Genomic DNA, 16,856 nt, shown 5'->3' on the forward strand with positions numbered 1-16,856 from the left:
CGAAATTGCTTGCCACTCACTTGAGGCACCATCTTCTTGAAGGAGTCCATGATCCGTGAGCTCTTGGCCTCTTGGTAGTACGAGAAACATCCGGTAATGATGACCACGGCGGCCAGCACCACGCCCAGGTACAGCTGGAAATTATAGATATTTATACGGCATATTTCGTGTTACGGTGAAATTGGCTCGTTTTAGGGGGCGGAGATGTCTTGTGCAGTGCGCCAGCCCTCATCCGGTCTCAAGGACATAAAACTGATTAAAATTGTATGGAAAAAAGTACAGAAACTGATTCAATTAAGTTACAGTATAATTAAAGGCAACATTTTCCTAATAAAACTAAACTCAAAAAAAGTTTTTAAAATATTCTTATATGAATAGAACCAAAATTAAAGTCATATCAATGATTAGGAAAATTTTAATTTAAAATGCAACAAAATGTAATGGCATTTTTATTCATACAACACAAAAACAGATAAATGAAATAAATCAATCAGTTAAATTAAAATTGGGGGAAATGTTTTTTTTTTTTTAAAAAAAAGCTTTTTTTTAAAAAAAAATGAAATAAGACAGTTAAACTGATTTACCTAAAATTGGAAGAACAAATTTAAAGATAAATATAACAGATTAAATTTTCATCTAAAAAGGTTGAAAAAAAAATTCAATTTACTTTAACCTTTATTATTATTAAAAATGCAAAAGTAGACTTTGTTTAACAATTTTAACTTGAGTACAAATATTTTTGTTGTTCCTTTCTTTCATTTTAATTTCAATAATTTAATAAGGCTGAGCGGTACAGCAAATGATTGGATAATTTCATTTCACTGCTTTCTTGTTTTTATTTATCATCATTTCTATTTAGTTGAAAAAATCCCACCCCAAAAATTTAAGGCAACAGCGTAGTAGAGGGTAACATAATGATGTCATGATGACATTGCCGAAGATGAACATGCACGTAACTAAGCGTCCAATCAGCCTGCTCGATACTGCTCAGTGTCTATTTGGGGGATTGCAATGATGTGCTGCGGACGCTTGCTTCAATCCGGTCTTTGATGAAAAAAAGATTTTCAAGCAAGTGAGTCCTCGTGTTCTATTCAAGTCGTTTTGGACGCTGCGTTCAAGGCCTTGAGTCCGAGACTTCCGTTCTCATATTTCCAGTGAGCATCTTTCACAAAACTCCTACCAGCTGCTGCCTTCAGCAAGCCAGCCTCCCGGAACATCAAATCCCTCTCGAAAAGTGTGCCCCTCTTTTTTTTTTTTCTTTTTTTTTGCATGTTTATCCAACAGCGACGACACACTCGGCGGGCGTGTAAAAATCCACCAGAGCGAGAAAGACATTTGTTTCCTCGCAAAATGGCTTGTCGCTTCGGCTTCCTGGCGACGCTTCTCCGGAATGTCTCTTTCACTTCATCGCGCTCACGGGGAGTGACATGCTGCTTTTGATAAAAGTCGGAAATGTCAGACATTCAACTAGGAAAAGAGTTGTACCGCAACTTCCCAGAAAACTTTGTGTGTTAGGTTCAATAAATTGTAATAAAAATACTTTTTTACTACTTACTTATTTCAATCTCTTAAATTATTGGGGTTAACCCGCCCCCATGAGGTGTTGATTTTTTTTTTGTGCATTTTTTCTCTTACCGACATCAATTAAAAGCGACTAAACGAATAAAAACAATGGGTTTATTTACTTATTTTTTTAGGAAACATTTTTTGACCGTTTCTCACTGGCAGCACTGTATTGGCATACTTATTGAAAAATGAACCACTAATAACATTTATCAAAGCATCTGTCAGCCACGTGTAAATACACCACACATCTTATTAGCGCTAATACGTGCTCAGAGGTAGCGTGGGCTGTTGATCTGATGGCGGAAGAGCTGGATGGTGCATTATGTACGCATGGAAAGTGAGGGAGCTTGCAGGCTTTGAAGCGTGCGGCGGAACACGAGTCGCCCCGCCGAACGTGGCGAGATGGCAATCGCGGGGGAGATTAACGTTATCGGTGCCGCGCACGCGTGCCTCCGATCTGCCTCGCCTCACCCCCCTTGTGACGCCCTCCATTATGCAACGCCTCTAAATGCTGAATAATGATTGCGTAATGACCGGCGGCCATAAAACACACTATGGATGGCTGCTCGTCTCCATTTGCTGGAGTATTTAAGCAGGCTAATGCAGCGAAGTAAGAGACGCTTGTCGTCTTTCCCTGGGGGAGGCATCCATTATTCCTTTACTGACGCATTATAACTTGGTTGTGTTTTTAGATGCATTTCTACATACAGGACTGTCAACAAGCGAGAGGGACACGGACATCTGGCCCATGCTTATTTTTGGTCCATACCACGTTGACTTTTGAGCTGAAGTAATCCAAACTGCAACAGAGTTGATTTTCTCAGGGCCTGAGACCACCTCGTGTTCACACTTGATCTGCACGAGAGTTAGTTTGATCAAACCGTCCCTGACAAGTGTGAACGCACAATTTGGTTCTCGTCCAGATGGCGATACGCTGAAACAAGGAGGTTCAGATGTCTGGTCTGTGTTTTTGATGCACATAGCATGAAAATTGTACCACAGTTCACTTGCCAGAGTACTGGGAGGTACTCAGTCAGCTTGTGTTCACACTAGACCGGATGAAATGCACTAGAGTTCCTTTCAATGTGAGTGAACATAAAATTTGGTCATCTGGTCCAGATGGCGATACGCCGCAACAAGAAAGCAGTTCAAATGATTAGTCTGTATTATTTTGCTTCTTACCTTAACCCTTAACCCACTTTCCTGAGACCCAAGAACATCTCAGTCCATTTGTGTTTGCTCTTGACTAAAAGAACCGCACCGGAAGTCATTTAAACCAGAATTTGGTCCGGATGGGGATATGCTGCAACGAGCGGGCAGTTTAGACATTTAGAGGCGCAAAAACACTCAAGTCAGCTTGTTTGGTGACCAAATGAACCACACGAGAGTTCATTTTAACCAAACAACACCTGCCAAGCATCAAGACAGAACGTGTTTTCTGGTATAGACCGAGAAACACATCTGGTCCATGTCTTCTACCGTTTGGTATCGGATGACATCGGGTGGTAATGAGGTGCGCGCAGTGTACATGTGGTGCCTGCAGGGCCTCACATTGTCATTGGGCGGCTCGTCCTCACTGGCCACCTGGATGCTGTAGGCCAGGAAGCAGAGGACGGCGCCGATCCACAGCAGGATGGAGAAGCCGCCGAACAGCTGGCGGCAGAACTTGACCCACTCGGGCGTGGTTGGAGGCGGCGTCAGGGCGTTTAGCCCGTCCCTGGCCAGAACCTCAGCAGCCTTGGCATTGGTGAGGCCCTGCGTGAGACAAGAGGAAGAAGAAGAAGACACTCATTTGGGGGCAGAGATGACAATGGTACTCACACTCTGTACTTCAATAGAAGTAAGGATACTTCTGAAAAAGACATAATTAAAACAATAACTTCTTTTTTAGTCCACAACGCTTCCAAAAATCTAAGTATAAATTACAGGCAGACCATTTTACAATGATTTTACTTTAATATTTGTTTCAAGGGGGAAGTCAACCCCAAATTTTTCTTTACAATAATATGTTCTATGCAGCCACAGTCAAACCTGATATTCTGATTAATATTGTGTTAGTGGAATACAAATTAAGCAGCAAAATCCACGTTTTTATCCATCTCAGGGGACGGCCATTTTGTCATTTGCTGTCGACTGAAAATGACATCACAGTTGCTCAGGACTCAGGTAACAGGGCTCAGCTTCAGAAAACAAGTGAGCTGTGATTGATTGTTACCCGAGCCCTGAGCAAGTGTAATGTCATTTTCAGCCGACAGCAAGTGACAAAATGGCCGCCCCCTGAGATAGATAGAAACGGGTGAATTTTGCTTCTTAACTCATATTTCACAAAAGCAAATGTAATAAAAATGCCATGTTTAGACTAGCAGGGATGCATACAACATATTATTGTAAAGACAACTTTGGGGTTGACTTGCCCTTTAACTTTAAAACAGACAATAATCTGCAAAAATCGGCCTATTTTTTTGCAGATTTTATGGGGGAAGTGGATCTTTTGTTGTCATGTGTTTAAAAACAAAGAAAGAAAGGAAGAAAGAAACAATTGTAAAAGAGTTAATGTTAGCCGATTAAATTTCCCGGCCCATAATAAAACATAAATAAACTGGTTTCACTGTACATTGGGACAAGCAAAGTAACAACTGTAGTGTTGAATGTGTTCCATGGCCCATTTTGATGATCCTTTCGAGTGTTGTCATTTTGTATTTGAATTATTTAAACCGTTCATTAAATGTCTGAAAGTGCATTGGCGACTGTGGATCTCCTTGCCTACATGCAGGGGCATCACAGCATCTTTAATTGCTCCCTTTTTTGTGGGAGAGGGGCATTTTTATCCCAAAAAGTTTGTTACTGAAATTTTGGCTTGCAACAATGCAAAACACACACACATACAAATCTAATTAAGTAGAGTAACCAAGTATTTATACTTCATTACTTCCCACCACTTTTTGGTGGAGTACTCCTGTCTGGCCTATTTAACAGCCCGAGTGTCATAAAGCGCGCAATGCTTCCCTCGCATTGTAAAGCTGCTGCATGGAACTTTATTGAACATTTTGTCCTGATTTTTACGCCCAATAAAAATCAGGCATGAAATATAGATTTTGCCTTGGTCACAAAGTGTATGTGCGTGTGTGTGTGTGTGTGTGTGGGTGGGGCTGCGTGGGTGCGTGCGTGTGGGTGTGTGTGTGTCTGTGTGTGTGTGTGAATGTATGTGCGTCATAGTTTGATTTGTATCAACACGTCAATTGTCTGTCTGGAAGCGTGCAACGTTTTTTTTTTTAAAGGAAATTCTCATCCATAAAAAAAAAGTGTGTGAGATTGAGGGATAAAAGATAAACAAGGTGAATGGGGACACTCTGGAGCATGGTACATACTGTACGTATTTGTGTATGTACCTTCGCAAGGTCCAGTCCATATCGCTTGCACAGGTCGTCCGCTGAGATTTTGTGGTCATCCTGCAAAAAAACAAGGCTTTGTAAATCAATTTTGACATACACACAGGCACACGTGTACACACATGCACACCCCTGCGCACACACGTAGGCAAACACACACACACACACACACACACACACACACATACACACACACACACACCATGGTGCTTTTAGTGGTGTTTATATGATGCAGCAAGCCCGTGAAATAGGCACTGAATAATTTAAAATACCGTTTAATAATCAAAACTGCCATAAAATAAATAAAAAATACATTACATTATTAAAAAAAACTGAATAATTAATACTTTCTTACTAATAATTAATAAGGTCATAGAATATATATAAATCAGGTAGCAGATAGCATGAATGAAAATCATATTTCAAAATATAATTATTTAATGGTCAATTTCATCAATAGCTTTACATCTTCATCTTCAATTTACATTTAATCGTCTATATTTATTTTTTTTCCTTTTGCGTTTCCGTCTACAAACTTCGACAAAATTCCACTCGCGCCCCGCCCCAATTCTTAGTGATTCAAAATGACACCACTTGTCTATGTGTAACCAGGAATTAGCCTGTTTCATTTTCTTATGAAGTATACAAGTCTGTGAAGTATTCCTAAGGTCCACTCTACTGTACACGCCAACCATAAATCATGCTGAGAGACAGCCAAAAGCCAGCAGAGACGAGGACAGGCTGACGAAAGCCAAGCGCAACACTTGTCAGGATCCTCGCCGCCAAAAAGGTCCGCCTGACAAGTGGCGCATCAGAAGACGGCCGACCGAGAAAAAGTCAGGCCACATTTTACGATGGCGTTTCTGACAGAAGTGCAGGGAGTCGCTGCACGCCGCTACTGGCCCACAAATTATTCGGCGTTGGAGTACAAAGAGGCCCAGCCAGAGGGCGCTTGGTTTTCTGTGCGTGCGTGTGTGTGAGCGCGTACTGAAACACACTGGAGAGCACTTTCTACTGTCATCATGAACTCCTGCAGAAGTATGCTTGGTCACAAAAAGCGGAGACATCAGGACTGGTATGATGAGAATGACACAGAGATTCAGCAGCTCATTGACGTCAAGCGGCAAACCTTTATCACTTGGCAAAATAACATCCACTGCAAGGTGAAAAATAGCAGCCCATGCAAAGGCTAAGGCAGCTGTCCAAACACGAGTCAGGCAATTGCAGAACCAGTGGTGGACACAGAAGGCACTGGAGATCCAGCGGCTTGCCGACTCAGGGGACACAAGAAGGTTTTTCGAAGCCATAAGAGCGGTATATGGCCCCAGCAACCGCTACCTAACCCCCCTTCACTCCAAGGATGGGCTCCTGCTGCTTAAGGAAAAGGAGGCAATAACAAACAGGTGGAGGGAATATTACGAGGACCTCCTAAATAGGGACACCGTTCCTGACATGGGGTCCCAAGATCAACTCCCTCAACCTCCCATTGTTGGGGGCATGGTTGAGCCTGGATGAGGTGCAAGATGCCATTAAGCAGATGAAAAACAACAAGGCTGCTGGGCCTGATGGTATCCCAGCAGAAGTCCTGAAAAAAGGCGGACCTGATCTGCTTAAGCACATCCATGCCCTTCTTCTCAAATTCTGGGATGGAGAGAAAATCCCAGCACATCTTAGGGACGCCCTAATAGTCTCCACCTTTACGAAGGGAGACAAGGCAGACTGCGGAAATTACTGTGGCATTTCTCTCCTTTCCACCATAGGGAAAGCGCTTGCTCGGGTGTTGGCAAACAAGCTCACCCCCCTGTCAGAAAGCATCCTTCCTGAATATATTGAGAGTGGTTTTCGCCCAAACAGAGGCACCTCAGATATGATTTTCACTTCTCGCCAACTGCAAGAAAAATGCCGGGAACAAAATCTGTCGTTATACATGGCTTTCATAGACCTCACCAGAGCCTTTGATTCAGTGAACCGTCAGGCCCTCTGGCTGGTCCTAGCAAAGATGGGCTGCCCAGACAAGTATATCTGGGTACTGAGACTGCTGCATGATAACATGTCAGCCACAGTACTCAGTGGCAGTGGAGATGAAACTGAACCCTTCCGGGTCGACACAGGAGGCAAACAGGGATGTGTCATCGCTCCAACGCTATTCTCGATCTTCATTGCTGCTATCCTCCATCTGACCTGCAAGCATCTGCCCCAGGGAGTCAACGTCATGTACAGGACCGACGGCCAACTCTTCAACATCAATCGCTTCAGGGCTAACGGCAAAACCACCACCCTATCGATCATGGAGCTGCAGTACGCGGATGATAACGCCCTAGTAGCTCTTTCAGAAGAGAACCTACAGTGTACCTTATCTGCCTTTGCGAAAGCATACAACCAGCTTGGTCTAGCCATCAACATAAAAACAGACTCAGATCCTCCACCAACCACCACCAAACAACAATATGCCTGTGCTACCCCCAAACATCTCCATCAACAACACCAGACTGGAAAATGTGGACCACTTCCCATACCTTGGCAGCCTCCTGTCCTCAAGAGCCAACATAGATGACGAAATACACCATCGCCTCAGCTGTGCCAGTGGCGCTTTCTCAAGACTAAGGAAGCGAGTTTTTGAAAATCGTGACCTGCAAGCTAAGACCAAAATTCAGGTCTATAAAGCTGTGGTACTCCCCACCCTTCTGTATGGGTCAGAAGCCTGGACCACATACAGCAGGCTCCGAAAGGCACTTGAGATGTACCACCAGAGATGCCTCCGGAAAATCCTCAGGATTAGCTGGGAGGATCGACGCACCAACACCAGTGTCCTGGAGGAGGCTGACATTCCCACCATCAACGCTACCATCGCCCAAAACCAGCTCAGATGGACTGGCCATGTTGTTCGTATGCCTGACTCACACCTCCCAAAACAGGTTCTCTATTTACAGCTTGTTAAAGGAAAACAGGCCCCTGGGGGCCAAAAGAAAAGGTATAAGGACAACATTAAAACCAACCTAAAGAAGTGCCACATAGACTTAAAGACCTGGGAACACTCAGCAAAAGAGAGTCATCTGGAGAAACCTTGCCCGTGAGGGTGCTGCAGAGTATAATGATGACCTCCGCCATGCTACACAAGACAAGCGCAGACTCAGGAAGGAGAGAGCATCCACCAAACAGGCCCAACCCAAACCCACGACCTCTGCATTCCCCTGTCCACACTGCACGGGTGAGTCATCGGGTCCAGGATCGGTCTCCACGCCCGCCTGAAGACCCACAAGGACCAAGAAGGAGGACAGTCATACTCGACTACGAGTGACCGCCGATGGTGTGCGTGTGGTGGCCAGAAGCTATTGGGAGTCATTCTGATATCAGGCTGAATGCGGAGACTCAGCACTAATCTACAACAAAAAATGCTAAATGCTAATTCGATTAGCATGAATATTACCGGTGATTTCAGGGCTCTGCGGATTCAACTCGATCAAAGATTAGAGAAGAGAATTTATGACTTTTGTTAGCCCACACTAAGAAAATGTGTTTGTTTTTTTATTAAAGATTGGCAAACATCTAAGGAAGGCTAGGCCAAGAAAAAAAAGACGCAAAGATGTCTTTAAAAGTCATTCAATCCCAAAGACATATTTATGTCTTTTCACAGACCAGCCATTCAATCCCAGGAATTTATTTATATTTTTTTCATTTGTTGTTGTTGATGTTAGGGGAAAAGGGGGTTTGAAAATGCCTAGTACTGAATGAGTTAAAAGGGCATTGTTTTGTTCGCCCAAACAATTCAGTTTCTGATAATGTGGACGTTACGTTAAAAGTCTGTAGTGTGTTTATACAGTTAAGTTTTGAACTGGTGAGCAATCTTATGTTAGTGCAAGCACTTACTGGTTCTGTAAGATTTGGACATTTTATACAAAAAGTTCAAAGGCAAGAAAATTCGCATGGTGTAAAACATCCAAGTTAAGCTTATGGACAAAAAGCATAAAATCATATTTATGGGTGGGCTTTCTTAGTGGGGGAAAGCTATTAATTTTTGTTAGCCCAAACACTTATCGGTTTTGAAAAATGTGGATGTTTTACACAAGAAGACCAAAGGAAAAAAAGAAAAATTTGATTGAAAACGCAAAAACGTCGCACTTAGAAAATGTATAGTCCGATGTCAAACACATGCAACTCACAGCCACAAGGATGTTTAAGAGAATGTTATCTACCATTTTATAGATAGCTACATCTTGCATTTCATACGGAGCAGATGATGCTGTAAATGGTAATGCTATTAATGAACGTTAAGAAGCTTACCAAGGCCACCTCCTTCTTGAGCTCATCTAAATCCCGGTTCCTCTTCTTCTTCTCTGCAGCGCACTGCAGGGACCAAGATGACATCGTCAACAATATACAGCAAGAGGATTACCATTTTTATCTACCGGTATATACAATACAGTATTAAGATATTTTTAGGCCAAATATGTTTGTATGCTTTGCTATTTCATATTCATATACGATTTTAAGATTTTTAGCCAATCCCGGTACGGCTTAAATAACCTTGCACAAACTTTAGCAGCTAAACTAGTTCATCGAAAATTAAATGTAATACTTTTCAGTAAATTTTAATGCCATTCACTTGCCAATTTTTTCTAATATTAAAAACGGTTTACGCCTTGCACAATGCAAGACAATATATTTTTTCAAAATTATTTCCTGGTTTTAAAGAAGAATATAATTACAGTATAATGTTGAACAGTCGAGCCATTCAATCTATTTATATGTTTATATCCTGTGTCTATTCACACTTTCCCATCTCTGTCTGCACGTGAAGGAGAGAAAAAGCTTCTCACACATGCTAATAGTCATTACTAGGGGAAGGTGGAAGTCACCTGCCACTGTCAGTCTCCGCAAGCGCATGGCGGCCGGCCGGGAGAAAACAGGCACAGAGGGAAAAGTAATCAAACGGAGGCAAAGAGGGAGCGCCGAGCCTGAAATGGCGTCTGGTGGAGCAATTCTCCGACAAGATTACCCCCCTGTTCTGCCATAAAGCTAAATGGAATGGGGCCCGACGGCGACGAATAAAAACACAATTGCGTCATTATGCAAATAAAAATCAAGCCGGGAACGATATTTCCCCATCTCATCCTGAGATGTTAAGTGTGTCGGAAATAAAGATAAAGCAAGGCAATCGTAAGCCTTTTCTTTGCTAGCTAATTTGCTTTTAGGGATACGGCACATTTTGCGGCCATGTTCGGTAGCTCTGCTCGTGAATTTTTGGAAAACTCAGCCCTCAAAGAGTTTCACTTGGCAACCTGAAATTTGGTTGGGTTATCCAGCATGAGTAAACGCACAAAAAGTCCCACAATCCCCTGTCAAAACAGACACAGGAACTCTGCCATTTTGACTCAAAATACTGATAACTCCGCTCATTATTTTTTTTTTTTAATTCAGGCCCTAAAGCTAGTTTCCCTTGTCAACATAAAATTTGGGCACCATGTCTATCATCAGTAGAGCCACATAAAAGTCTTTTCGGTTCAAATTTTAGTCCAATTTTGGTTCCAGAGGCAAACAAGCCTCCTAGAGTTTGTTCGTTTGCTACCTAATTGGTGCCAGGCATACTAAAAAGATGGCACGACATGATATGCCAATTGTTTGAGTTTTTGTCATTGTGCGTGGGCAGTGGCAAGTTTGATCACTCGCCGTAAAACATCAAGCTATAATGATAACTCGCCTCACGAATTGTTACATTTTTTTTTTTTTTTTTTTTTTTAATTCAGCCCCCAAAGCCAGCTTCAATTAGCAACCGGAAATTTGGTGGCCATGTCTATCATGGATAGACCCATAAAAAAATTCTCTAGAAACCATGTCGGAAAATGAACAGGAAGTCTGCCATTTAAGGTAATTTTTTTCAGGCTTATATTACAATTATGTGCCTTGTTATAGTTAAGCAGCCATCCACTGTGAGAGGAAGAAGATGCTGGATGAAGACATTTCTTTGTCTTTTTTTTTTTTTTTTTTTTTTTTTTACACCAAATGCTTCCCGAATGAGGCCTGTTAGACTTGTGGAATTTCCCAGTTGCACGACGAATAAAGGCTTATATTGAAGCCTTATCTTCCCTTGCGACAAAAGAAGCCAAGTAGCCCAGAATGTGCACAAGGAAAATCATTGAAAAAGGCCATCTGAAGTTGAAGTTTGACCGTTTGCTGACTGGCCAGCGTTTGCAGGCACTGCTCCTGCAATCATTGGACGGCCTCACCTGTCACTCATCACAGCAGCGCCATCATTTGTAAAAGGTCTATTTTCCAGTACGGGGAAACCATATTTTGTGACAGAGTAAATCCTTAAGTTAGAACAAATACTTAAAAAAAAAAAAATACTAAAGCAACATCCAGTTGCAAACTTTCACTGATTTTATGAGCCATTAAACTACAGACATATGGCCAATACAAGCAAATTTAAATTTGTAAACCACAAAATATGACAAACAGAATAATAGCGGAAATTCATACAGTACATTTCAATAAATTCATGCAGTGTTTACATGATAAACATTACGACACAAAGCATGTTTTTTTTTAACTTATATAATTAGTAAAAATTCGTTTTTTGCATCTAACATTGTTTGTATTTTTTTCAACAAATCGAAAACATTGTTTATTTTAATATTTGTGATCTTATATTTTGGGTGTTTCATGAAATATTCATGTTTTTTCATTAATTATTTTTGCCAATCACAGCACAGTTTAATTTAACTAAACCTTTACGAAGAGGTTTCAACACAAAACCTGGTTTTATTTTCGTGCATTAGTATTTTTCATCTTATATTTTCTTTCAACAAATATTTATGGATTTTGCCATTCAATATTTTTAGCTGGTCACAGTTCAAACAAACTTGCTGAAACTTAAATATAATGCACAGTTTGGGGGGGTGAATAAATAATCTAACATTCAGTTGATCTGAATGGCCTTCATTTTGTGTTTCAGTTTCTTTATCCCCACTGACAACGTGTATAATGAAACATTGTAATTATATTAATCTATTATGTGATAGTTCCTGAATAAAGAAAAGCTTTCAATCCACTTATTTTAATTACCCGTAATAGTTTATTTTGTGTGCATGCTGATGTGCTTTCATTAAAAGTGTCTTGTCCTTTGTATTGTGTTGTTTTGTTCATCGCAATACATTTTTCAAGTTAACTGTCATACTGTTTCTTCCACCCAAAACAACATGCGTGCTCATGTTTTGACCCAAAATGTGGTCACCATATGTGACCAATTAGATAGCCCGTCTTCCACATTCCACGGGCATTGCTCAATAAAACAGCTTTGTATTCATTTCAAGTATTGTTTTAATGTGATACATATTTCAATCACTTCAATGAAGGAAGAAAGGAAAACTTACCCCTTTGCCCATGTTGGACGTTCACAAGCCGCCGGCTTAAAAAGTGAAGGACGGCACTCGACCAGCTTCACGGTTCGGACCACCCCCACCACGTGTGGCTTTTTGGGGGGGCCTGACACCATATTCTCCCCGCCGCCCCTCCACTCCACTCCACTGACGGGCGTAACCCGAGCCAGGCCGCCTGCCAGTCTCCCTAGCAGCATCACTCTTTCTCATGTCCCCTTTTGGAGGTGAGGGTGGTGGTCAGTGGGTGATACCCCCACCTGCTTAAAAGCACCCCAAACACTATCATACAAACATGGCCACTCCTCACAACAACACATCATCAATCTGAGCTGACAACACGTGAAAGCAGGCAGCAGGCACCAGTGTCAACAACGGAATACAATGTAGTACTGTATATTACAATACGGCAAGATGTACTAATCGGGAAGCGGGAGTAAGTTGCAAAGTATTTATGAACAACACACACAAAAAAGCAAAAGGCAAAGCCTAAGAAGGTGTGCAAGATTCAAAACACTAAATTACCAAAGTCCAAAAAAGCAGGGAACTAAACGCAACCCTGAGACGACGAGGCACACCTGGACAAGACACGAGTGTCAGGGGGAGCGGGTTGAGGGGTCCGCATATAATTGACCCCCATTATAATTGTAATGGAAAAAAAAGGCATTTCTTTTTTACCCCAAAAATTCGTCAATATTACTGTTTGACCCTTATATATTTTTGTGATTATTAGTTAGTTTGTGATTAATAATACCTATGATAATACTGTAATTCAACTACTAAATACATCAGAAGATTAATATTTGATACGCAACTAAGTACTGACCATGTCAATTTGACTCGAATATTCACGACAACTCATCAGAGCTTTTACAATGCAAAACCCCATCCATCGTCTTTTGTTCCTTTAGAACCACCATATCTTGGCATCTGTCCAATGATGTTTGTGTTTATTTATATGGTTTAGGTTAATTATTGTGGCGTACAGTTAGACTCAAGAAACCCAAGCCATGACGACAGGAGTAATAGATGCCTATTGAATGGAATTTAAAATGAGCCGCGTTTTTTAAGTCATACAAAGCGGACACGTCTGGTCACCACAAGATTAACAAATACAGTTGCCGTTCAAAGTAAGGTGGGCAGGGGAAGTGGGGGGAGAGGTCACCTGATATTAGCGTTAGCATATTGGGAGCATACGCCAGCGGGCCCACACGACAGATGCCGCCGGTGATCCTGCGACACCGCCAGCCAGGCATATTTTCACGCTGGCTGCCAACGTGTGCTTTTTTGCTTCTTGCCTTCTGTTCCTCTGCACTTGTGCGCTTCAGGCCGATGAGTCACTTTATTTGGTACGCCTGCGAAATCTACAGTATGGGGGAAACAAATCTTGATGTTGTGTGCTTTTTTTTGTGTGTGTAACATGAAAAAAATTAATAACACGTTGTGTATTAAAAAAAAAACAAGCATCTAGTTTGGCCTTGCAGTCTGCTAGCTTAAAGCTAACGCTAATTAGCATCTGTGTTGCAGTGCAAGAACTCTTTTAGAAATTAATTGAAAACAAACAGTGCAGCAAACACATTTAGAAAGAAACCATAACAGTGCTAACAGTCTTATATTCTTTATCTTACGTGAAGAACTACTAATATTAGTGCTGCACTGATGAGCTGAGAGGAGTTGAGACATCTCAATGAATAGTATATCCATCCATCTCTCTTTCTGTCTTGTGCTGCACCCAGTGACCAAGGCGGGCACACCAGAAAAAGCAGCACAAAGCCTTTCAGTGTAACAACTTTAATTATTTCAGATTATATTTACGTCCTTACCGTATTTTTTTATAAAGTACCATATTATGGGGTGCTATGGATTAATCACTCCCTGCAGCATTTCGTGAAGTTGCGATCGCAACGATTAACGCAAAAGCAAGAAAATCTCGCAAAATCGCACTTTCCCGCAACTTTGTTTAAACACTGTAACATTACCACAACAACTATGTTTTAAAAATGAACATTTCACATAACTTTGGGGATATTCTGCCTAAAATGATCCGCGGGCGCCCTAATGGAAATAGCAGCGGTAGCTGAAGCCACTAAGAAGAAAATCACCACGTCACATCCTGTTTCCAACAATGGAGCCCGTTGACGGCAGAGAGACGTGGAGCAAAGTAACACGAAGCATTTATCAACTAAAAACACGGCATAGGACCATGCAAACCAAGATCCGGACCTCGTGCGAGAAAGCAGAGGTAAACTATTTTGTTCTAAATGCAGTGTAATAATAGATTAAGAAAGTCATCCATCGACAAGTACTTCATGACTGTTCCAATTACACGTGAAAAGTTTTGAAAGAAACATGCATTATACAAATAGTCACGGAGGGGATGAAAGTGAACAAATTAAGGTGTGAACAAATTAAGGTGTGAAACTTAGTTACATAAAATGTGTATGTGAATAACGTGTGCTAAGCCTAGAGTTGGGCCATATGCTGACATAAATTAAAAAAAACATTAAACCTGTCTTTAAATGTGTTAGTTGAAGTTTAATCATGAGACAAATTTGAAATATGTTCCAAATGATCAACTGAAGAAGTAGCACTAACTACCTTGGGTACATAAACTTACTTTTTTATAATCACACTAAAATGATTGTAAATGTACTAACTACTGCATGCTTCCACATGCTCCTAACAACATTCACAAAGTGTTTTGAAAATTTGATATATTGCCCACCTGTAGTTATTTCACAGTACAGGCTGATGATGTGATATTACTTTTTATCAAGGCACGCAGTTGGGGAAAAAAGTCGTTTAAGTGTTTTCACTTTCTTGTCAGATCTGTGAAACGATCAACATCCCACTGTCTGCTAGTGACCACCCAGCTATAAGAAGATCCCCGACAGGGAAAGTAATCAATGGAGGAACCATTCTGGCTTAGCATCATCTTAACAAAGATATATATTTGGTTGCAGTCTACCAGAAACAGGAGCCACATTGAGAAAAAGACTGTTGCCGTCATATTTGATTCAACTCCAGAAGCCGAGAGGAAATGTTTGCTAATATCATTTTCCAATAAAGAAAAATACACATTTGTAGTTAACTGTTGCTTTTTCAAACATATTTAGTAAAAATCCACTTAAACCTTTTGGAAAGTTTGCTTAGTTGTAAACAAATGAGGTTTTGAGCAAAAAAAAAAAATATATATATATATATATATATATATATATATATATATATATATATCGCAACTTTTAGGAAAATTGCCCATGAAATTCGACATTTAAGACCGCAACAATCATAAAAAATACCCGCGAAATCATGGAGGGACTGATTAATGTAATTTCTATTCATTTCAATGGAAATGTTAACAGTTGATGCCACTTGGACAAATCAACCCCTCATCATAAGTGAGAGTAATTACCCCCATTTATTCACACACGGATATTATAGGAGATATTTTCCAGGTGTCTCATTAACATGCTTTAGTCAAAATACCCCAAGGATCAAGAATTATAGCCGGGAAATTGGATCCGTTGGCTTCATTGCCATTGGCAGAGATGGAAAAAGTACTGACATTCTGTACTTGAGTAAAAGTACAATTACTTGTATAAAATATGACTTTGGTAGGTAAAAGTTAAACTACTCATTCCAATACTTTCAAGTAAAAGTAAAAAAGTATAGGCTCTGAAATGTACTTGATGAGTAAAAGTATTTTTTACCGGATGTTTCCTCCTCATGCCATAATTTGATGGCTATTGAATTTGAAAGGTCGTCACTAACACACCATGCAGGTAGACCCACCTCTTGAAATCACGATTTTATTAACGAACTGCTGTTTCATTCAACAGTATAAAACTAACGTCATTAACCAGGCCCAAGCTAACGAAAGAGTAATCATTTAGCTTTACCTCGATATTTTAAGGTCATGGCTGTGAGTCAGCCAAGTTGCTGACTCGCTGGCGCTGGCTCGTTCTGAGACGAGCCCATATTGTTGACAGTTTCAAGTTTTTCAACGTCGACACACTCCACGTTGTCGATCATTTTACTTCTTCTGGACCTACCAATTAGATTATCTTCTGTAGCAGGTAGCATAGCGCCTTCTCGGGTGATGTCATAGCTTGAGATAGAGCTAGCTTGGAGCAGAGAAGTTCGGGACCGGGTGTTAACCCTTCATATGATTGGCGGAGCCACGAACATTGGTGTAATTTATTTTTAATCGTCATGCATCATTGTTAAAAAAAAAAAAAAAAAAGAAACTATTGAGTAAAAAGTACAAATACCGGTGATAAAATGTAACGGATAAAAGTAAAAAGTATTCTAAAAAAACAAATACCAATAAGTATTGGGGAAAAAACTACTCAATTACAGTAACGAAGTATTTTGTACTTTGTTACTTCCCTTCTCTGATCGTGGGTGAATGCAGCATTTCGTCACCAAGCCCGAAGCTACTACAGTACTTTAGCTCTGCTTACATTTTGGCTTTGCCGTGATAGTTGCAGTGTCAAGGCGGAACTTTGAAAGTCATTGGCAGAGACAC

General features: G+C 40.9%; 1 protein-coding gene across 6 annotated transcripts in view; it reads right to left on the reverse strand.

The window, feature by feature from the left end:
- Positions 1-16,605, reverse strand: part of atp1a2a (ATPase Na+/K+ transporting subunit alpha 2a) — a 52,354-nt gene extending 35,749 nt beyond the window's left edge. The window contains exons 1-7 of one of the 6 annotated variants that reach the window (XM_086043666.1): positions 16,228-16,605; positions 13,494-13,692; positions 12,326-12,546; positions 9,237-9,299; positions 4,956-5,015; positions 3,118-3,321; positions 21-134 (exon numbers count right to left, since the gene is read on the reverse strand). In XM_086043666.1, the coding sequence (XP_085899792.1) occupies positions 21-134; positions 3,118-3,321; positions 4,956-5,015; positions 9,237-9,299; positions 12,326-12,337 (453 nt within the window). In that variant the 5' untranslated portion in view covers positions 12,338-12,546; positions 13,494-13,692; positions 16,228-16,605. Of the gene's footprint in view, positions 1-20; positions 135-3,117; positions 3,322-4,955; positions 5,016-9,236; positions 9,300-12,325; positions 13,693-16,227 lie in introns of all 6 variants that reach the window. The other 5 variants (XM_086043662.1, XM_086043663.1, XM_086043664.1 and 2 more) reach the window with 5 other exon arrangements.
- Positions 16,606-16,856: the final 251 nt, after the last annotated feature.

Source organism: Filicampus tigris, chromosome 10, assembly GCF_054856515.1.
Source record: "Filicampus tigris isolate MCC_2025a chromosome 10, RoL_Ftig_1.0, whole genome shotgun sequence".
Lineage (NCBI taxonomy): Eukaryota > Metazoa > Chordata > Actinopteri > Syngnathiformes > Syngnathidae > Filicampus > Filicampus tigris.